The sequence below is a fragment of the Piliocolobus tephrosceles genome, chromosome 9 (genome assembly GCF_002776525.5).
Source record: "Piliocolobus tephrosceles isolate RC106 chromosome 9, ASM277652v3, whole genome shotgun sequence".
Classification (NCBI taxonomy): domain Eukaryota; kingdom Metazoa; phylum Chordata; class Mammalia; order Primates; family Cercopithecidae; genus Piliocolobus; species Piliocolobus tephrosceles.
Window position 1 is genome coordinate 73371071 of NC_045442.1, and position 22177 is coordinate 73393247.

The 22177-nt window shown below is 40.9% G+C and overlaps 1 protein-coding gene across 10 annotated transcripts in view; it reads right to left on the reverse strand.

The window, feature by feature from the left end:
• Positions 1–22177, reverse strand: part of KCNMA1 (potassium calcium-activated channel subfamily M alpha 1) — a 756034-nt gene that overhangs the window by 176503 nt on the left and 557354 nt on the right. For 9 of the 10 annotated variants that reach the window (XR_002730119.1, XM_023204859.1, XM_026455332.1 and 6 more), the window contains exon 14: positions 15929–16084. Coding sequence is in view for 9 of the 10 variants with exons in the window: in XM_023204859.1 (XP_023060627.1) it covers positions 15929–16084 (156 nt within the window). In the remaining variant the exon portion in view is untranslated. Of the gene's footprint in view, positions 1–6757; positions 7070–15928; positions 16085–22177 lie in introns of those variants that run through there. The other variant, XM_023204854.1, reaches the window with a different exon arrangement.

Consider the following 22177-nt stretch of genomic DNA (forward strand, 5'->3'; position numbering starts at 1 on the left):
ACAGAACAGGAATTATAACAAAATGAAGGAAACAAAGAGAAAACAACAACATTAATAATATTAGAATAATATAAGAGACTATACTTCTCTTGAATTCTTTAAAATAGATAGATAAAAGCAAAAAATTATAACATTGATATAGTTTACAACAGCTATAATACATAATACAACTACAACATAAAATGGGGAGGGTAAAGAAACCTATAGCTTGGTAAGGGTTCTACATTTCAGTTAAAGAGGCAAATCATTGAATCCAAGTAGACTTAAAAAGTTAAGTATGTACATTACAATCCCATGAGCAATCAATTTTTAAAAAACTATATAAAGAAGTATAGTAAGAAACACCACAGACAAAATAAAATTCTGAAAATGTTCAAAATAATTCAAAAGAAGAAAGAAGAGAGTTCAAAGTTTTTGAAAAATTAGTTTAATTTTCAAAACTAAAACAGAGGAAACAAACAGAAAGCAAATAAAATATTAGGCCTAAATCCAAACATATAAATAATAATATTATAGATAAATTATCTAATATAACCAATCAAGAAAGAGACATTCAAAGAATCGATTTTTTAAAAATCACTCAACTATAAACTGTCTATAAGAAGATCATTTAAGTTTTAAAGATAGGTTTGCTTCAAACAAAAGAGAATGAGAAAAGATATACTGTTTTGCATGAAAACACCAATCAAAAAAGAAAGTTTGAGTGATTATATTATTATCAGATAAAGTAGACTTCAGAACAAAGAAAATTACAAGGATATAGGGATAATATATATTGATAAAAAGGTCAATTCACCAAGAAAACATAGCAATCTAAAGTATATGCACTTAACAGACTTTCAAACACACACAAAGCAAAACCTGACGGAACTAAAATAGACAAATCCACAGTTATAATTGGAGACTTCAACATCCTTCTCATAGTAAGAGGCAGAACTAGTAGACAGGAAATCAGCAAGGGTATAGAAGAAATGAACGACACCATTAGCCGACTGGTACTAATTGACATTTATAGAACACTCTGCCCAACAACAGCAGAATATACATTCTTTTTAAGCTCACCTGGAACATTCATCAAGACAGATTACATTCTTAGCCATAAAATGCACCTTAACAAATTTAAAAGAATTGAAATCATGCCAAGTAGGTTCTTAACCATAATGGAATCAGACTACAAATCAATAATAGAAAGATAAGAGGAGTATTGGAAATTAGGCAACACATTTCTAAATAATTCATGGATCAAAGAAGTTTCATGTGAAATTAGAAAATATTGCTAACTGAACAAAAATGAAAACACAACATATCAAAATTTGTGGAATGCAGCTAAAGCAGGGCCCAGAAAGAAATATATAGTATGAAATGTTTATACCAAAAAAGAAGAGTCTCAAATCCAAAATCTAAGCTTCATCTTAAGAAGAAACTAGAGAAGAGGAGCAAAGTAAATCTAAAGCAAGCAGAAAGGAAACAAACAAACAAAAAATACAGGAAATAATAAAACCAAAGCCGATTCTTTAACAAAGATCAGCAAACTTTATATCTAGTAAGAGCGACAAATAAGAGAGAAGACATAAATTACAAAATCAAGAATGAAAGAGTGGTTATCACTGCCCACATTAAAAGGACAATAATGGGATACTATGAATAGCTCTACACACATAAATTGAAAAACTCAGATACATTAGACCAATTTTTCAAAACCTTTGAACTGTTACAACTCACCCAAGATTAACTATGTAACCTGAATAGTCCTGTAACCACTGAAGACATTGAATCTGTATTTTAAAACTTTCAGAAAAAAAAAATCTAGGCCTAAAGCTAGTATTGTTTCACTGGCAAATACTACTAAATATTTAAAGAAAAAAAAAATCACCAATTCTATACAAATTCTCCCAGAAAATAGAAGGAAGGGAAAGATTTCCCAACACATTTTATAAAACCAACGTTACCTGACACTAAAGTCGAAGACAGTCTAAGAAATTTATAAACTAATATACACCAAAAAACATAAACATATACACACAAATTCTTCATAAAAGTATTAACAAATCAAATCCACCTATATATAAAAAATAATCACACTAACTAGGGTTTCTCCCAGGAATGTATGGTGGCTGGTTCAATAGTGTACAATCAATCAATGTAATTTACCATATTAACAGTTTAAAGAAGAAAAACTACATGATCCTATACATTGATGCAGGAAAAGCATTTAGCAAAATTCAACATCCATTCATGATTGAAAAAAATAAAACTCTCACCAAAATAGAAATAGGAAGGAACTTCCTCAACCTCAAAAGAAGGGTATCTACAAAACATCTATAGCTCATATCATATTTAATGGTGAAAGAAATGAATGTTTTCCCTTGAAGACTGGTGACAAAGAAAAGATGTCTACTCCCACTCCCTGTATTCAATATTCTGTAAGAAGTGCTAGCCAGTACAATATGATTGCCAGATACAAGGTCAATACAGAAAAATAATGTATATTTCTACATATCACCAATGAACAATTGGAACCCAATTTTTTTAAGATGTCATTTATAATAGCTCCAAAAATGTAAAACTTACATATAAATCTAAAAAAAAACATGTACAGGATCTTGATGCTGAAAACTATAAAACACTGGGTAAAACAAGTTAAAGATGACCTAAATAAATGAAGAGACCATACTGATGGATTGGAAGATACGACATAGTAAAAATGTCAGTGATCCCCCAAATTGGTCTATAGGTTTAATACAATTCCAATCAAAACACCAGGAGGAATTTTTTTTAGATATAGGCAAGCTGATTTTAAAGTATATATGGAAAGACAAGGACGCTAGAATAGCCAAAGCAATTTTGAAAAAGAATACATTTGCAGGATTCAAACTTTGTAATGCCCATTTCAAGCAACAGAAGATTGTATGTAGACCTTGAAGCTCAATGGAGTTTGCCGTATTCGAAACTGAAGTTGTTTGGTACTGGTACCTCCTTTCGTCCTTCCATATTCTCCCTTTTGGAATGGTACTGTCTATAGCCGTTATCCTATGGCTGTCCTGCCATTGCATTTGGGGTGCAGAGTACTTGTTTTCTAGTTTCATAGATCCAAAAATGGAGAATAATTTTGCCCCAGGATTAATCACACCCAAAGTCTCACCCATAACTGATTAGATGATGACACTGGGACATGTGAGTTGATGATCTTCAGCTCTGATTTTGAACTTGAATTGTTTTGCAGGGTTGAGACTTTTGGAGATGGGGGAATGAGGTGAATGTATTTTGCATGTGGGATGAATGTAGATTTTTGCAGAAGTGATTAACGATCTTGTGATAGGAAGGTTATCTGAGTGGGCTCTAAATGTAATCTCTACTGTCTTTTTAAAGGAGGTTTGGCTAAAGAAGAAGAAATAGGAGATGTGACATTGGAAGCACAATGTTGGAGTGATGCGATGACAGGGATATGAGCCAAGGAATGTGGTCAGCCTCCAGAAGCTAGAAAATTCAAGGACACAGATTCTTCTCTAGAGCTCCCAGAAGAAACCAGCCCCGCCACCATGTTGACTCTAACTCCACTGAAACTCAGTTTCCAAGTTTTGGCCTCCAGAAAAGGAAGGAAAAAAGCTTGTGATATTTACTGCAACTAGGTTTGTAGTAATTTATTGCAGTAGCCATAGGAAACTAATACATAGAGTTTCATTTATCTTGGGTAGATATCTAGGAGTGGTATTTCTGAGTCATGTGGTGACTCAATGTTTAACCTTTTAAGAAAAACTCCAAATATTTCAACTTAAAAACTTCTTTCCAGGAAAGAAAGTTTAAGTTAAGAAAATGAAAACAGAAGCTACAGATTAGGGGCAAATATTTACAAATTGTATATCCAACAAGATATCCAAAATGTATAAGGAATTCTTTTTTTTTTTTTCTTTTTTTTTTGAGACGGAGTCTCGCTCTGTCCACCAGGCTGGAGTGCAGTGGCGCTATCTCGGCTCACTGCAAGCTCCGCCTCCCGGGTTCCCGCCATTCTCCTGCCTCAGCCTCCCAAGTAGCTGGGACTACAGGTGCCCACCACGGCGCCTGGCTTTTTTTTTTTTTTTTTTTTTTTTTTTGTATTTTTAGTAGAGACGGGGTTTCACCGTGGTCTGGATCTCCTGACCTTGTGATCCGCCCACCTCGGCCTCCCAAAGTGCTGGGATTACAGGCGTGAGCCACCATGCCCGGCCAGGAATTCTTAAACAGTAAAAAACAAAAACAAACAAAGAAACGACTCCATTAAAGTGGACCCAGCACTTCACCAAAAAGCATATACAGATGACAAACAACCACTGGGAAGGTGTTCAACATCGGTAGGGAAATACTCGTGAAAACCACAATGAGATACCACTGCCCACCTACTAGACTGTTTAAAATAAAAAGCACTGAAAATGCCAAGTGGTGGTAAGGATGCTGAGCTACAGAAACTCCTGCATTGCCTGCTGATGGGAATGATAAATGGTACAGCTCTTCTGGAAAACACTTTGGCAGTTTCTTTTGAAGTTAAATATAAACTTACCCTATAATCCAGCAATCCTAATTCGAGATACTTACCCTAGAGAAATTAAAACTTATATCCACACAGACTTCCATGTAAATGTTTATATCAACTGTATTCATGATTGCCCCAACTGGAGGAAACCTAAATGGTGTCCAATGGATGAATGGATAAACAAACTGGTACCTCCATATAAGATGCCATACTATTCAGCAACAGAAAGGACTAAACACTGATACATGCAACAACCTGGATGGATATCACAGGAACTATGCTAAATGAAAAAAGCCAATCTCAAAATGTTACATGCTCCATGATGCCTTCACATGACAGACTTGAAAACACAAAACTGTAATGACAGAGAACAGATCAGTGGTTGACAGGGCATAGGAGTGACAGGAGGGTGTGACTCTACAACATGACAGCATGAGGGAATTTGGGGGTATGGAAACTATCCTGTATCCTGATTGTGGTGGTGGTTGCATGACTACACATACACAAAATCAACTTTACTGTACGTTACTTTAAAAAATAAAATGAAAGAGATGTCTGGAAAACTACAATCGTTTCTGAATCTTATTGGGACCATGTACTTCAGCATTTTCTCATAATGCAAATGGATTACTCTGCTAATAACCTTGGGGACATCAATCCAAAGCCCCAACACCTCCACTCGAATTGCTTGAGTTACTTGAATATTTTGGTTATGATCAGAAGGCGTCTGTAAATATTAGGCTTAACTATATTTTTTTCTCCAGATATTTTTCTTTCCTCCTTTTATTAGCACTACCTAACCCGTCCGGATCTCACTACCACTTTACAGACACATTTCACACATGGGAAGTCTATCATACTGCACTCTAACCTACTGCTTCCTTCTTTCAAATGGTTGAGACTAAACTTTATAGCTTTCTTACATCTCCCTCAACAAATCAGTCATCATCTCCCTTCTGTATTCAGTTACGTCCCTTCACTTGAGCAATACATCCTCCCACTACAAGGCATTATGGTCTAGGCAAGACAGCACTTGCCTGGGTCTTTTCCAGACTAAGCCACCACTAAGGGAATGGAGCAGACGTATGTATATCCTACCTTGGAAAATAGCTTAATTTTTATAGTTTTTCATGGTTGAGGGGAAACCTAGGATAAGCTTGTTTTATGAATGTTGCAAAGTAGTTTCTATTCTTAGAAGCTATTGATTTGAATATAAAACAAAGCAGTGTTTACATGCAAGACATTTCTCTTGGAGAAGCAATGTGTAACAGTGGGGAAAGCACTGAGCTGAGAAGCCAATGATGTTGTAGAGTTCTGGTCCTAGCTCTACCACTCCCCAACCAGCCGTGCAACCAGAAGTCATCTTCTGATTTCCTCTTCCCAAAGAGCTATGGTAATGGGTCCTGTGGCTTACTATTCTACAGCTGAAGAAAGGTCAGAGACATTAGGTTCTTTGCATTTGGCGTGTTTTCCATATGATATTCAACAAAATCCTTTTGTATCTGGTCAAATAAAGAATTTAAGTGAAAATGTGTATCTCGGCCAGACACAGTGGCTCATGCCTGTAATCCCAGCACTTTGGGAGACTGAGGCGGGCATATCACTTGAGGTCAGGAGTTTGAGACCAGCCTGGGCAACATGGTGAAACCCCATCTCTACTAAAAATACAAAAATTAGCTGGGCGTGGGGGCTCGTGCCTGTAGTCCCAACTACTTGAGGGGCTGAGGCAGGAGAATCACTTGAACCTGGGGTCTGTGGGGGCTGTGTTGCAGGGGGAGAGGTGGGCAGAGGTTGCAGTGAGCCGACACTACACCACCGCGCTCCAGCCTGGGTGCGAGAGCGAAATCTCCATCTCAAAAAAAAAAAAAAAAAAAAGTATATCATGTAAACCAAAAAGTGCTGTGCAAACATAAAGCACTACTATAATTCCAAAGCTCTTAACAGAACACCCACTGCATCAAATCGATGGTGGTTCCTTGTTTTGCACCCCCTAGATGTGTAGAATAATTGCCTCAGGGTTCCAAATTCTTCATCATTGTTCTGGACATAGATTCACACTTAGTATCACCTTAGGACAATGATAACCAATAGACTTAAGGAAATCTGAGATTTTATTCCTTATGGCTTACATAGGATTTTGCAATTTTCAGGTAACAATCACTAACAGTAGCTGGCACTCAAAAAACCAAAGTGAAAAAGTTGAAAGAGTGGGGAGGTAGAGTAGACCCAGCCTGTGGATGCCCAGGTGGACCAGGAATGCATGCAATTAATTAAACGCCAATTATCTCTGAAAGAGCTCAGACTGATGCTTGGCCAGAGGCTTGTTCAAGAAGATGGCCCTTATTTCACATCAGTGACAATATCCTGCCAGCTGAGAAGGGCCAGGGTGAGTGTCAGCTTCTACTGGATTTTCACATTAAGTCCTGACCATTGCTGCTTCTCGGGCTCCATCCTCGCTGGGCACCCGGCTCTGCGTGTATGTTATGTAATCTTTCTGTGCTGCCTTTCTCTTTGTTCAGTCCATGCCAAGACCCAAATAAAAGAATCCATATGTGATTACAGCTATAAAACCAAAAGGAAAATATTAGATGAAAATATAACATTTTGGGGTTTCTAAGTTTGCTTTACCTTTAATGCTAGGCAGACAGTTTACACAAATCATTTTGCTGCAAAGTAAAGAATAATGAGTTAAATGTGTTCCCTGTCATCATCAATCATGTACGTTTGCCTTTGATTCACCAAACATATAAGACACATAAAATGACTTTCTAATCATGTTAGGGGGAAGGCGGGAGAAGGGGAGAAGATGGGGAAAGGAGTTTCAACTTCTTTTATTTTATTCAGAAGTTCCATTGACATTTTCTGGCAATCTTCTAACATGCCGTATGGGCTTCTTTTTGCTAATAATGTTTGCCTTGAGAATTTGTAAAGGTCTAAGAACTCTTTAATTCAATGTTCTAGAAATTACCAGGGCCATAGGGGAAATGAATCCCTGTTAATAGCTCATGGATTACTTCTCTCTTTATTGGAAATGGTTTTCACAGAAATTACTCTACTTTCAGGTGGGCGTTAGTGGGCTTGGTCAGACTGAGTGGCATTGTGGGAACCAGCATCCTCCCACATGGAAGCCTCTGATCTAATGGGATCTAAGTAGGGTGAAAAACGGGTGCACAATGACGTTGACCCAAACGGGATACAAGGGTTAGCAAATTCGTTTCAATCCATGGGTGTTTATTTTGATTTGTGAACTTAAACACACTGACTGGATTTTCTGGCAGTCGAAGTGGTTTATAACCAAATCTAACCAGCCTCCGCACAATCCTCGCCAAGGATTATGGAGCTTTGCATTTCACGTTTCTACGTTGAATCCAAGCTCTTTAATTTGGCAAGGGAATCACATACAGTAGCAAAGAAAGAAGTTTTCCACGCCAAAATCACACCAAATTACAAGTCCCTGCTGGTCCTGGTCCCTAGGCTGAGGCCAACTGATGCATTCATTTATTCCACAAACATGTATTGAGTACCTATTATGAGTCAGGTACTGTTCTAGGCACTGAGGATTCAGCAAGTAGCCCCATTTTCACAGGGTTTACATTGTCCCAGGGAAAAGAGGCAATAAACACCAAACAGTGCCACAGGAAAAAACAAAGACAAGGGAGTAAATAAGGATGTGGATGTATGGCGTGTGGAGGGGGAGGGGGTGCAAATTCCTAAAATGCAATTCTGTTTTTTCCACATGGAAACTTTATCCACCCATGAAGCTGAGAAGAATAGCTACATACTTCCTAGAGAATATGAAGTAGGACATCTACTCTCTCTAGAGGCCCTCACAAGCCCCAGAGAACTTGTATGAGCTTGGTTACTTGGGAAGTTGTTGAATCATAAAGTATCCCTCTATAAGAGATATACCATATTCATAGATTGGATAACTCAGTATTGTGGCAGTGTCAATTCTCCTAAGAGAATCCAGAAACAGACCCAATCATGTAGTATCACCAGACTTATTTAAAAAAAAAAAAACAGGGGGTTCTGGGATATTTATAATGTACTGTTTCTAATCTAGGTCCTTGTTACATGAGCACTGAGGGTATAAGTATTTAACAGGTTATACATTTATTATATGTACACTTTTATTATACTTCAATTAAAAATTCAAGTTTAATCCCTTTTAAAAATGCAGTTCTAATGTCTTAGATGAAAGACTCAACTGAGAAATTAATATTAAGCAAAGACAAGAAGAGTTGGACAGAGGGGAGCCAAGCAGTTGCTCAGGGGGGGAATATCCAGCCAGAGGGAAAAACAAGTAAAAATCCCTAGACCAGCTCAAGGGAGTGTGGCTAACATGAGAAGCTGGAGAACACTTAGGACTTAGGCCAGTGAGGTCCCAGGGACCTGACTGCTTAGGACCTGCAGGCCATTGTAAGGACTTTATTCAGATGAGATGGGACCCCATGGAGAGACTTAGGCAGAAGAGTGACAGGATCTGATTCATGCTTGAGAAGGTTGTTCTTGATGCTTTGTTGAAGATAGGTTGGAGGTGGGGTGGTAAGGGCAGAGCAGACAGACCAGTTAGGAGGCTGGTGTAATATTCTAGGAGAGACACGATGGTGGTTTGGAGCTAGTAGTAAGGTGGTGAGAAGGGCTCTAATTCTGGGAATATTTTGAAACTTGAACCAAGAGGATTTCCTGCTGTTTTGAATGTGGTGTTTGAGGGCAAATAAATAAATTTTTAAAAATTAGTCAAGGGTGACTCCAGAATTTTTAGTTTCAGCCATGGGAAGGATGGCATTGCCAATAGTAAAATGAGCGAAGAACAGGTTTGTGGACAAAGAAAAGGAATTAGATTGTGGATATGGTAAGTCTGAGAGGAGATGGGGTATTCAAATATAGATGTTGAGCAGCAGTCGAATCGGTGATGCCGGGTTCAGGGGAGAGGTTCTTTATGGAAATACAAATATGGAAGTCATCTATGTATCTAAAAGTAATGAGAATAATTGAGATTACCAAGGAAGTGAGTATAATTGTATTGGGAGCTACTCTTCACTGGTGAGGAATATGTGCAGAAGTCTGCTGTCACAGTGCCATCTGTGGTTAGGGTGACATTGTCCATGCGTAATGGAGAAAGCAACATCTTGCATCTCCCTATCTAATTTCCACCATGTGGGTTTACTTTGCAAGACGAACTCTCTACTCTGGTACCACCAGTTGTTTTTTCCTAAGTAGAGAGTCACCTCAATCCCATCCTTATCAGTTGCAATCCTGGCCCCATTTCAGAGATCTTGTCAAGTCCAACCCTGTCAGGCAAGGTTGAGTTCTGCTTCTGGTATGCCTCCTTCAACCTGGTTAGCAGAGCTTACACCCACTAGACAATAAGAATTGCTTGCTGTGATGATTAATGCTAATTTGACTGGGTCACGATGTACTTAGATATTTGGTTGAACATTATTCTGGGTGTGTCTGTGAGGGTGGAGGGTGTTTCTGCATGAGATTAACATTTGAATTTGTGGACTGAGTAAAGTAAATTGGCACCCCCACACCCTCAACCCACCCCATATGGGTATCTAACCCACTGAAGGCCTGAATAGAATAAAAAAAAGGAGTAAGGGAGAATTTGCTCCCACTGCCTGATGGTCAGTCTTAAGCTGGGACATCAGTCTCCTCCTGCCTTCAGATCTAGACAGAAACTTATACCATTGACTTTACTGGTTCTCAGATTTTCAGACTCAGACAGAGACTACACCATCTTCTTTCCTGGGTCTCCAGTTTATAGAGTTTGGGATTTCCCAGCCACCATAACCATGTGGGCCAATTCCTTATAATCAACATCTCTCTCTTTCTCTCACACATGTGTATGCGAGTGCGTGCACGTGTACACACACACACACACACACACTGTTGCTGTTTCTATAGGGAACCCTAATATACTTTCTCCCAGAAGCACCTACCTAAGTCATCCCCAGCCCTTCAGATCCACTTAGTTTAGACTCCAATTTGTTTCACCTCCTCAATACAGCAGTGTGTAATGCCAATCCCTTCTTGGGAGCCTAGTTCATTCCTCACCCTGACTCAGCCCAGCCTAGGGTACCTGTTATGATGCAGTGGCCTCTGCCTTTGCAGAGCTGGGCAGAGAGAAAGGTAAAGAAGATGCACAGAATGGAGCTATGCAAACATATGCCCACACATCCAAGTCAGAACAGAAGCTTTCTGAAACATACCAGAGCCTCCTAGCCATAAGGATGCTGATGGGATTAGCGCACTGTCTGGAATATGGTAGGTGCACAGGGCATTTCTATCGCATCAATAGTTCACATACAATGAACTATAGAAAGCTAAGATTTGTGCTAAGATAATGGCACTAGCTAAAATTTTCCCTTATTGTTTCTCACATTTCCTTTCAGTATACTCAAGGGTAAACCTGGAACCAGTTTGCTTGGGGTTGAACACCTAAGTTTGTCAATTCCAAACTATACGTCCTCATGCAGGTTGTTGAACTTCTTTTAACCTATAGTGCCTGCCACTGTAAAAGGACAATAATAGTGACAAGTTTGGGTAGGGTCATTGTGAGAATTAAATGTCATATTGCAGCTAAAGCACTTAATACAGGATTTAGCACATGGGAATCAGTATTTTTTAGCTATTATTAAAAGTCCTTGATTTACATTTTTAGCTCCTAAACCAGACTAATTCTATACATACATATGTACCAGCACACATATACACATAAATATAACCCAGACTAAAAATATTTAAATGATTCCTTTGGCTATGGTTAGTGCTAGGACAAAAACTTTGTGTGTCCAGCCATATCCACTTCAGCCAAGATACAATCTGAATAGCATACGTCTGATTTCTCTAGCGCTTTCTCATTCAAAACCAGAAAACATGATAGAGGAGCATGTGTTGTTATCAATATTAAGTAACATTTCACCCGCAAATTCCAAATCTTGTGGGGTAGGGAAAAAAAAACAACACAAGAAATGCATAACATATTTTCTTCATTCTCAAAACTGATTTATTCAACAAAGAAATAATCATGGAGAGCATATCGTGCTCTAGGTTGTGTGTGTGTGTGTGTGTGTGTGTTTGTGTGTATAAAATGATAGATTAACAGAGTTAAAATAGTTGGCAATTCTGAGAATAATTTAAATGTGCTAAATTGGAAGTCTCAATGTAGATGGAAAAACAATTTTAGGAGTGAATCACCCTCTAAACATACACACACTCACACACATACAGACACACAATTTGTCATGTGCAAAGACAGCTAATCTTAGTAAGAATAATAGCACGGTTCATAAAGATGGCAGGCCAAGCCCCAACTTGAAACCTCATATGCTGAAGAGAAGCTAAGTATGCATAGTAAGACTCAAAAACAAAAGCAAAAACAAATCAGTGGATCTTAAATTACATCCAAGTGAGGAAGCCAAGTAGAGAGTAAGTATGGCCACTTATTCAGTGCTGAGGCAATGGCAGATAGGTTAAGTAAGTTCATTGCCTGGGTCTTTACAGAAGACAGCAGGGAGATCCCTGACAGGCTAGGAGTAAGAGATCAGACAGTGGCAAACGAATAGGATGTTCCAGAGCTGGCTGATAATGTCAATGCAGATAATTCACAGGCATCAGGACGTTCGTGTGAACTCCTTAAAGGAACTCAGGGGTTTGTTCAAACAAGATCCTACTGCACAAAATGCTCAACCTGTCCTTAACAGCAGCTGCTGAGCTGGAGGACCCCTGGATTGCCAGCTTGAATCTCTTTCCTAAATGTATTAGATATAAAATTGGCATAGATTTGTTAAATCCTAGCACACCAGAAGCTGTAGAGGGCATGCCTTGAAGTTTAAGTGGAGTAAATTAAGGACAAAGAGCCAGAAAAAAATTTTAACAGTAGTTAGCAAACTTAAGAAATTCATTACTCCCAAAGATATAGGGTGAAAATATAAAAAGATTCCTAAAAACTTTAGATCAATTCAGAGATATATCCGCACAGGAGTGAGGTTTTCAGGGACAATGACTTGGGGTGCTAGGGTAGGTATCTTTGAGTGTGACATTGATGGGGAGATAAAGAAGCATTGCCCCATATTTCTTGGTACCTCCAGGCTGGGCCTCTTTTGTAATTCTTCTATACCAGTAGTCCCTCTTTCTTTTTCTTTTTTTCTTTTTTGGTTTTTTTTGTTTGTTTGTGTGTTTGTTTGTTTTGAGATGGAGTCTTCTTGCTCTGTCGCCCAGGCTGGAGTGTAGTGGCACAATCTCGGTTCACTGCAACCTCCACCTCCTCGGTTCAAGTGATTTCCCTGCTTTAGCCTCCTGAGTAGCTGGGACTACAGGCATGCTCCACCATGCCCAGCTAATTTTTGTATTTTTAGCAAAGAAGGGGTTTCACCATGTTGGCCAGGCTGGTCTTGAACTCCTGACCTCAGGTGATCCACCTGCCTCAGCCTCCCAAAGTGCTGAGATTACAGGCGTGAGCCAACACGCCTGGCCAATAGTCCCTCTTCCTTTTATTAAACATATCACCCCCACTTTCAGTCTCAGCATTTTGGTCTCAGGCATGATAAAAAACCCAGTGGAAGTGGCTCATGCCTATACAATCCCAGCACTTTGGGAGGCTGAGGCAGGGGATTGCTTGAACCCAGGAGTTTGAGACCAACCTGGACAACATAGGGAGACCCATCTCTATAAAAAAAAAAAAATATTAAATTAAAAAGCCCAGTGGATAGTCACTGTGCTTCTGCCTGTGCTACATCTTTGCTGTTATAGTCTTGTTTCTCTTATTTTAGCAGGGGTTCTGCAGCACCAAAAAACAGACACGACTGGCCTAGGGCAAGGGACAGGGTGAGCTAACTTTACCTTTGGCTTCCAGAAATGCTAAGTGTTCCCAAAGGAGCAAGTGCTGCCAAAGCCTCATCCCTTCCTTGTCCATCCTAATAGGCCTGCTTGTCCCCATGGAAATATTGACGAATTCTCCGTCATAGGATACGGAGGTCATTGGAGAAGAAAGCAATTTCTGTAAACAATAATCCATTTGTAGGTTTACTTTTCTATCCCAACAAAAATAAGTGAGGGCTTTGTGATCCCTGGAATGGGAGATAATACATAAAACATGCCAAGGAGAGTACCATTATGGTGTTCACCATGACCCAAAGGAGACAAAGATCTGGGATTTGGAGGTAAGTACACAAAGATAGCAATGTAGAATGGGGAGCACGTGAATAAGGTGTTTCTATTTTAAGTGAGAAAAATATATGAAGGGAAGTCTTGTGATTTCCAGGTCATGTACCTTAGCAAATTCCAACACAAAGACCATCTCAGTGTCAAAAGGCCATATTCAGAGAGCTACTTCCAAACAGGCAGGAGTTGGTCCTATATAGAAATAATGTGGTAACATAACCCCTGGAATAAAATGTGTTTTCAGTTACACCAGGGCGAGGCCCAACCTTTCCCACAAGCTCTTCCTAAATAGGAACTTGGCAATGGGATTAGTTGAGCTGGAGGGGACGTCCTTGGCTTTAGAGGTGAGGCCCATCAGGGTCCAGAGGAAAGTTGGGCAGTTTTTCCTGCTGCTAATAACACTGAAGAATCAGCATCACATCCATTTTATTAATTTCCTTGACAGACAGCTCTAGTTACCATGCAGGCACCACAAAATCAAAACATACGCATGTCAAGGGGCCCCATCTGTGGTGGGGCCCTGCCAAGGCCCATGTTACATCAACACAAGGAAGCAGAGCACATGCTTGGTCCCATGGGCCATGCCCTGGAAGAAAACCACCAGAGTTTGATTGAAAGAGCCAGAGAAGTTCTCTTGGTGACAGTCCTCTATCCTGAGTCTGGGCTTCTCACGTTGAAAATAAGATCCCTGGGAGACACATGGCTACATCTGGCTTCAGGGTCTTGTCTCTAAACACAGCTATACAGACCTCCCTGCCACCTCCATTCAGTTCCACCCATGCAGGACAAGAGCAGCCTGGATTAAAGAAGACACTTAAAGGAATGCAATGTCTTTATTTGTAAGCTGGATCTGAGCTCGGAGTTCTGTTGAGCTGAGACCTTTGGCTACATAATGAGCATAGAAGGATTTTTTAAATCAAGGTATCCCTTGCTATTAGTGTCGCTAAAGTGATTGAAGAAGCTCCAAAGCAATTCATTCTTTTATGTAGAGCAATGCTAACTATCAGTTGGCTACATAATGCTGATTTGGCAGGTAAGGACCTAGAAAAACTCCTGCTCTAAATACTATCACTCACAGGTGCCCGTGGTGAGCACTAACACACCTGTGTCCTCATGCTTCCCACCCATCCCTCTTATTGCAACCTAGGCCATTTCCTCAACACCATCAAGGAACATGGCAGTGGATTAGGCATCCACATGACAGCAAAAGGCAGGAGGTCTCACACCTTTGATTGCAGAGCTTCTGGCCTCCTTTACGGACCTCGTGCTGACTCATGGACTTCCTAAGGATGTAATTTTCCACCTTGCCAGCTGTTAATTCTGCTCCTTACATAATAAGAGGAAGGATATTAGCCCAGATCCATAGCTAACTGCCTCCCATGCCATATCAGAAAGGCCCAAGCTAGACCTGTCTTACACCCTGGTTTGTCACCTTGACTGCCTAATCTAAGAACAGTCTAAGGATGAGGACTGGAGTGACTATTATCCCAGGCTCCAGAAGCCTCTTTCGTAGGGGCTGGATGCTCAGTGCAAGGCCCTGGAATCACAATCCTAACCTGGCCCACCCTGGGAGGACAGAGTTGGTTTTTTTCTCTTTGCCTGCACTGGTGCAGCAGGTATGGCCACCTTGGGGACTTTGGAGTGGCTGCCCAGCCAGCTCCGACAAGGACATGAACACATCCAGACTGCCTCTCTCTCCGTGCAAAGGGCACTGCAGCCGAGGACTCAGTACATTGTTTCGCTCTCCATTCAAACAACCGCGGCATGTCAGTCCTGCTGGCCTCCTTGATTGTGCAGAAATAAATAAATGAATTATGTTGTTGGGGTTTGGGCTTCAGCACAAACACATGGTCTGCATTTATCCACACAGTGAGAGGTCCACCAGCCACTTGATATAAAAGAGCAGAATGATAATGCTTTTCTTTAGGCGCTCTTTTGCCATATGGAATGTATATAAATCATATTTTTGTTTTAACAGCGGAGGCTTTGTTGATAGATAAACATGTGGTTTATCTAAAAAAAGAGGGGATTGTGCTTTGAACAATCATTTAATGTCCGTGGATGTGCCAAATAAAAATAAAAACATAATTTTGAAAGAAGTTGGCTTCATGCCCAAATCCATAACAAGGAATTTCTCCTTAACCCAAGTGGTTAGAGCCCGTCGATCTGTTTTGAGTTTAAGCTGTGCTCTCTACTCAACCCCACGACAAATGGAATCCTGAGCTAATGTGCTCTAATAAGACGAGACGTTACCTTTATGAATGACCTCATGGAGAAGAGGTTGGCAAGCATGGTGGAGAGGCCTTGAGCCAGGCAGCTCTGGGCTATGAAGCCCAACTTCAGCTCTGCAAGGCAGATTGCGTCATCACCTTCTTTCCAATTCCAGCTTGGGATGTTTAGCAGATGGGCCTGGGGAAAGAAAAGCAGGTATGAGACCTCGCTCTGTTAAATGTTCGATTGTTCAACATTTCTTCTGGGAAACGCAGCATTGCCCGACCACTCAGGGCCATCCAGTCTTGCCCTTCTTTTCCCGTGCTGGGGTCTGATGTTTGCTGTTTTATGCAACTCTTCTGCTCATCACACTTCAGTCTCTCTGAACTGTTGCTTCTGCACCTACCAAGCCCAAGTCCTCCCCTGGGTTTGCCATTTAGCCAAATAGAGCCCAGAGGGAATTTCCTCTTGTGACAGACACATCAGCCGGGGTTACTATTACTAGGATGTCTAGCTAAATGGTTAGGTTGAGTCCTCAAATAGACCGTAAGAGTGCCAAATGCCTGTATATTTTCAGTTTCTTTTTTACCTGCCTTTCCAATACTCCAGATCAGTGACTCCCAGGCATCAGGAGCGGGCATCAGAATCACCTGCACAGTTTGTGAAAACACAGATTGTTGACCCCCCGCTCCCACCGCCGGCATTTCTGATTCAGTAGATCTGGGGTAAGGCTGGAGAATTTGGCATTTCTCACAAGTTGGAGGTGGCGCTGATCCTGTTGATCTAGGGGCCACACTTTGAGAACACTGGCCTAAAACATCAGGTGAATCACAATGTCGACGTTTCAAATCTTTGCAAATGAACTGGTCCTATTCAACCCTTATGTCAGGCCCTGAGACAAGGACCCAGAAGCATGCTCATCCAATTATTTTTAAGTGGCATGAAGCAGAGAGTCATAGACATTGGATGAAAGAATCAAAGTAAGGTTCTCCACAGAGTTGGAAAAATCGGCAAAAGACCAAACTAAAAAGATTTACAAGGCTTTCATGTCCAGTACAGCATTTAGGTTAAAAAAAAATCAACTATAAAAATTCAAAATGAGAAGACCTAGCTTGGCAGCAGGCAGTAGAGAAATAAAAGAAAACAAAACACACAAAGCTAAATGTAAGTGTGTGGGTAACTAAAACCTCAAATTTTAGGCCAGCCATGTGACATTACAGAGAAAACCAGCGTCTACTTGTCAGAAATGCTCTACAGATCAAGGGAAATGAACATTTCATTCTGCTGCGAACTGGTCAGACTAGTCCCAGAGTACTTGATCCAGTTTTCAGTCAGATTTAAAGAGGTAAAATGATCAACTGAATAACTTCCAGAGAAAAGTGACAAAGACAAGAGGAGGTAGCGTCTGGAAAAGATCTTTTGAGGAACAGTTAAGAGAGCCAGTAATATTTGGCCTGAAGAAGGCTCTCATCCTCACAGAAACAGGATGATTACATCTGAATACTTCAGGTGCTGCTGTGTCCAAGATTAGGTTTGTACTGCTTTGTTCTAGAAGCCAGAATTAAGACTGACTGGTATATATTCCAAGAAAGCAGATTTTTGTCTTGTTTTATAAATGAACTTCCTAAGAATGTAATTTATCCACCAAACGGAGAAGGTTACCTTAAAAAATGAAAGGTCTTTGTCCCTAAGACTCAGTAAGTATTTCTCCAAGTTACTATGGAAAGAACGTTTGCTCTGCAATAGGAGGTTGAATCAGACAGCCCTTCTAAGTCTCTGCTAATGCCAAGATTCTATGGCTTTGGAGTTGTTATTTCTCTGCACATCTCAGCAAACACAAGGAGCACCAAGGAAGTCTTCCCTTCACTTTCAGAACAATATACAATAGTTGAACTAGAAAGATGGAAGATTTCATTGTGAAAATAAAAAGTATGTCCAAGGGTTCCACACTCTGCTTTCAAAAATACCACTCTTGTGAAATTCCTTCTGGCAAAATCCACTTCTGTGACAATCTTGTGCATCCCAAGCCAAAAGTGGTTATTCCAGGGAGAGATGACTGTGCCCTCCCCGATGAGAGCATGGTTAAAATAGTCTCATAGAGGGGACACAGCAAATGGTAATTGCTGTCAAGCTATCAAAGGACCTTCCCCACACTGCAGACTCAATTCCAACAACTAGCCCTACCCTTTATCCCTTCCTTTCTCTACTCTCCACTGGCTTCACATGGCCACTTTCCCTTTTATTTCCTGGGCATTGTAGAGAACATATTGGTATAACTTGAGAAATACTGATTTGCAGTAACATCATCTGAGAACCTGAGAAGAATGAGAAGAAATTAAGTTTAAGTAATGAACAAGTCAAGCATTGTGTGTGAAAGGAGATTTTTTTGGTTGAAGCCCTAAAGAGACACCTCCGAACCTTCATGGCAACTTCAAACAAACAAGCCAAACCTTTCAAAGAAAGTGTCTCCTATCCGCATGTGTTACCTAGGGTATGAGGCTCAGGCATTTCATCCTTGGGTCCCCCATGGCCCTGTCTGGTTTGAACTCTGTAGGCATATTTTGAGCTTTCTTTCTCACTGTCCACCTTGACACTTGGCCATGTGATTACATAGAAAAGTTGAGTTTGTTCCTTATATCATGGTTCTTTGCCCTCTTTTTTTGCATTTTCTCCAATGCAGGGAAGGAGTGAGGGTGACCTGCTGAACGCTTGGAGGGAAATCTCTGTGCAGGAAACAAAGAGAGGAGACTGACCCAGGAACGTAAATCCTTTGTTTCTGGAAACTTCGTCCTTTTCCATTTAAAGTAATTTGAGTCTGATGAAAAATGCCAGTGTTAGTGCCCAGAAGTCTGGAGGCAAATCCTCTCTCCCTAACTTGGAGAATATAAAGAGCAGATCTGGCAGATCTGGCTGCTCTTCATTTCTGCTACTTTACCACCCCTCCCTCATCCCATGGAGAAGGAACTGGAAGTAGGCTGTCCTGGACAACCAGGAGAGATTAATTTCAGTCCCAGTTCCATCTCTCACTACATACAATTTTGGGAAGCCACCATGAGGAACAAAGAAGTCCATGAAAGAGGAAACGATTTAATATGATTGCCCAAGTGTCAGGTGGACAGTGAGAAAGAAAGCTCAAAGAACTTGCCTCTATCTGCACTGGGCTCATGGGACTTGGTTTCCAGAGATAAAGGCCTCTTTCACTAGAGTCTTTGGGAAAAATAAAAAATCCAGTGATAGGTAAATCATCAGGAGTGACACTTTTCCAAGAAGTTATAAACCAATCTTTCCTTGAAGAACTTTGAGCCATTTACACTCAAATCAGAAGATGCAGGGCCAGCATGAAAAAGATGGCCAGCATGAAAGCATTTCTCTCCAAGAATTCTAGTGATATTAAAAGATACAGTTTGGAGAGCATCAGCCCTTCTATAATGCCTACTCTCAAGAACCACTCAATGGGCTGTGGCTCCATTTAAAGAGTCGGTGGCAGTAAGCTGTTCTGTCTCTCCGCTCACTGGCTGCAGAGTGGTGGCCATGATTTGTGCCCAGGAGAGTTACGCTGTCTGCACAGAGCTTAGATGCCCTGCTCTGAAGTTACCCTGGGATGCTAAAATGCACAGATGGTCCAATGAGTACTAAAGAAGAAAATGGATGTCAAAGCTCTTTTAAAACCATAAAATACGACCCAAATGTCTACAATTATGATGATGACAAACTCAGGGCCAGTTTTACATGGAGAGAAAGTAGGCAGCTTCCCTACATCCCTCTAGGCCCTAGAACATCACTATTACTAGATCATAGGGGATTGAAATGCTTCATATATCAATATTTTGTCCAATTATGAAATCAGATATCTCTTGGAATATGTTCATAGTGACATAACTTTACAGGCACATACCAGGTCCTTTCCCGAAAGCAAGTTGTAATGCATGGAGATCTCTAAGCATCTAAGATGACTGCAGCAAAAAGTGCCAAGAAAGGCAGAAAAAAAAATGCTGAAAGGGAAGAGGAAGAAAATGTATTGAAAGAGTAGAAAGCATCTCAGGAAACAGAGCAAAACTGTGAAGCAGGGTGAAGAATGTCCATTTGCAATTCTACAAGGAATAAAAGACAAACAATGATGAGTGGACGTTTTGTTCTTTCTCTAGAAGAGAGATATGAAAGAAAAACAACAACAAAATGTCCTGTGTCAAAGTCACTCTATTTCTTGTGTCCTTGTTAATCATCTAAGGATCTGTAAGTGATTCTGCCCGACCCCAAAACTCAAATAGTTTGGGATGGTTCTAAACAAAACGTGTTTTAAGCAAATAATCATGAATTGGTTGATATCTTCCTCATTGTTTCTGAATAATTACAACACAGAGGTTTGCCAAAGACATTCAGGTTGCTATGATCATGTGATTACTGACCAGGGACTGTCTGGATCCTAGGCCAGTTGAGCTACTTTGAGTTGGACAAGAACCATAGAGCTAAAATCCTCCTTAATTTCTTAAAGACGCTGCATCAGCACTCATTGGAAAGAGAAAAAAAGGAACTGACAACCCCTTCTAAACATACAACATTAATTTTCCTATTCAATCTAAATTCAGTCAAAAATCTAAACAACAGCTTAAAGCACTCCCACACTAAATGAAATTTCAGATCACAAATGAAAGAAGAAGAGCTCATTGCTGCAGGAGCTGTCACCAGTCACAGCCTTGCTAATAAAATTCACCTCCACCTACAAGGGCTGCCATCAAAAACTTTTCCAGCTTGATGCCTGTGCATTACCAATATCCTCACTTTATCTCTTCAGTGTCCTTGGGACACTGTTTTCCAGAGACAAACAGGCAAATGTGACCTTGGGTGTCCACCACCAAATCTGCTGGCTGGAGAACAACACCTTCTGCAAGGCAGCCACCTGCCGAGGGCTGGGCAGTGGCTGGCAGCAGTCAGCTGTTCTGGGTGGTGGGCCAGTCACCGACAGCAGGCTCCACTCAGTGACAGCCTCTGATGGGCCTCCACACAGCAAAATGGGCCAGCATTTGCCAGCAATTAAGAAATAACGGCATGGCGCTGGTGCATTTGGCAGAATGGGGTTTTCTCTGCATCACCTGACTGCCTATTTTGTAGGGAATATGGCCCATAAGAGGGGGTACGCTGTCACTCATAACCCAGCAGGGAGTTATTCTGTGCAGACAGGACACCTGGCTCCAGGTACTGTGCAGCCTCCAGTTTCTAGGCTTCATTAAGGATATAACTAGTACCGCATCAAATGGAGAAAGGTGCCACCTTCCCTCCCCTAAAGCTGTTTTTTTGGAAGTTTACTGACTGGACAAGAGAAGGAGCACTGCCTTTGAATGAGACACTGGACTCTGGTTTACTGAGAAGTAATCACAGGGAAATGGCATAGACTCTGACATTTGTCTTCTTTCTAATCAATCCCCCATTGTAAGCTATAACACAAGGAAAATTCCTTTCTGTTTAATCTCTGGATAGCTTCCTATTTTTCTGATTCAACTCTGCAAATTCTCATCTTGACTCTGGAAATGTGTTCCACATTATACTCTTACAGAGCACATTACGCACTCACTAGATCACCTGGTCTCAGATAGAGAAATCCTATCGCTCACTTGCCTGGAGCATTCTACACCTTAACTGCTAAATCCCCGAGGACGCAAAATAGGGCTTCTCCTTCACTGATATTCCTGCTGGTGTCAGGGAGAATGCTAATCACACAGTAGGTGTTCAGTAAATATTTACTGAATAAATAAATGACTGCAGCACATACAAATGAAAGTTGTTGTAACTTAAGTATGGATGGGATCTAAGAGTACATCAATAGTTCTGAAACTCGGGTTCCAATAGACACTTCCCAAATGAATGAATCAGTACGTGAAGGAGCATCCTTCCAGTGACCAAATGCAAACACGTTGTTTGGACTAAAGAAATGGGCCGGGCACAGTGGCTCATGCCTGCAATCCCAGCACTTTGGGACACCGAGGCGGGGGGATCACCTGAGGTCGGGAGTTCGAGACCATCCTGACCAACGTGGAGAAACCCCATCTCTACTAAAAGTACAAAATTAGCCAGATTTTGTACAAAATTAGCCGGATTACAGGTGCTTGCCTGTAATCCCGGCTACTCAGGAGGCAGAGGCAGGAGAATCGCTTGAACCCAGGAGGTGAAGGTTGTGGTAAGCCAAGATCATGCCATTGCACTCTAGCCTGGGCAACAAGAGTGAGACTCCATCAAAAGAAAGAAGGAGGGAAGGAAGGAAGGAAGGAAGGAAGGAAGGAAGGAAGGAAGGAAGGA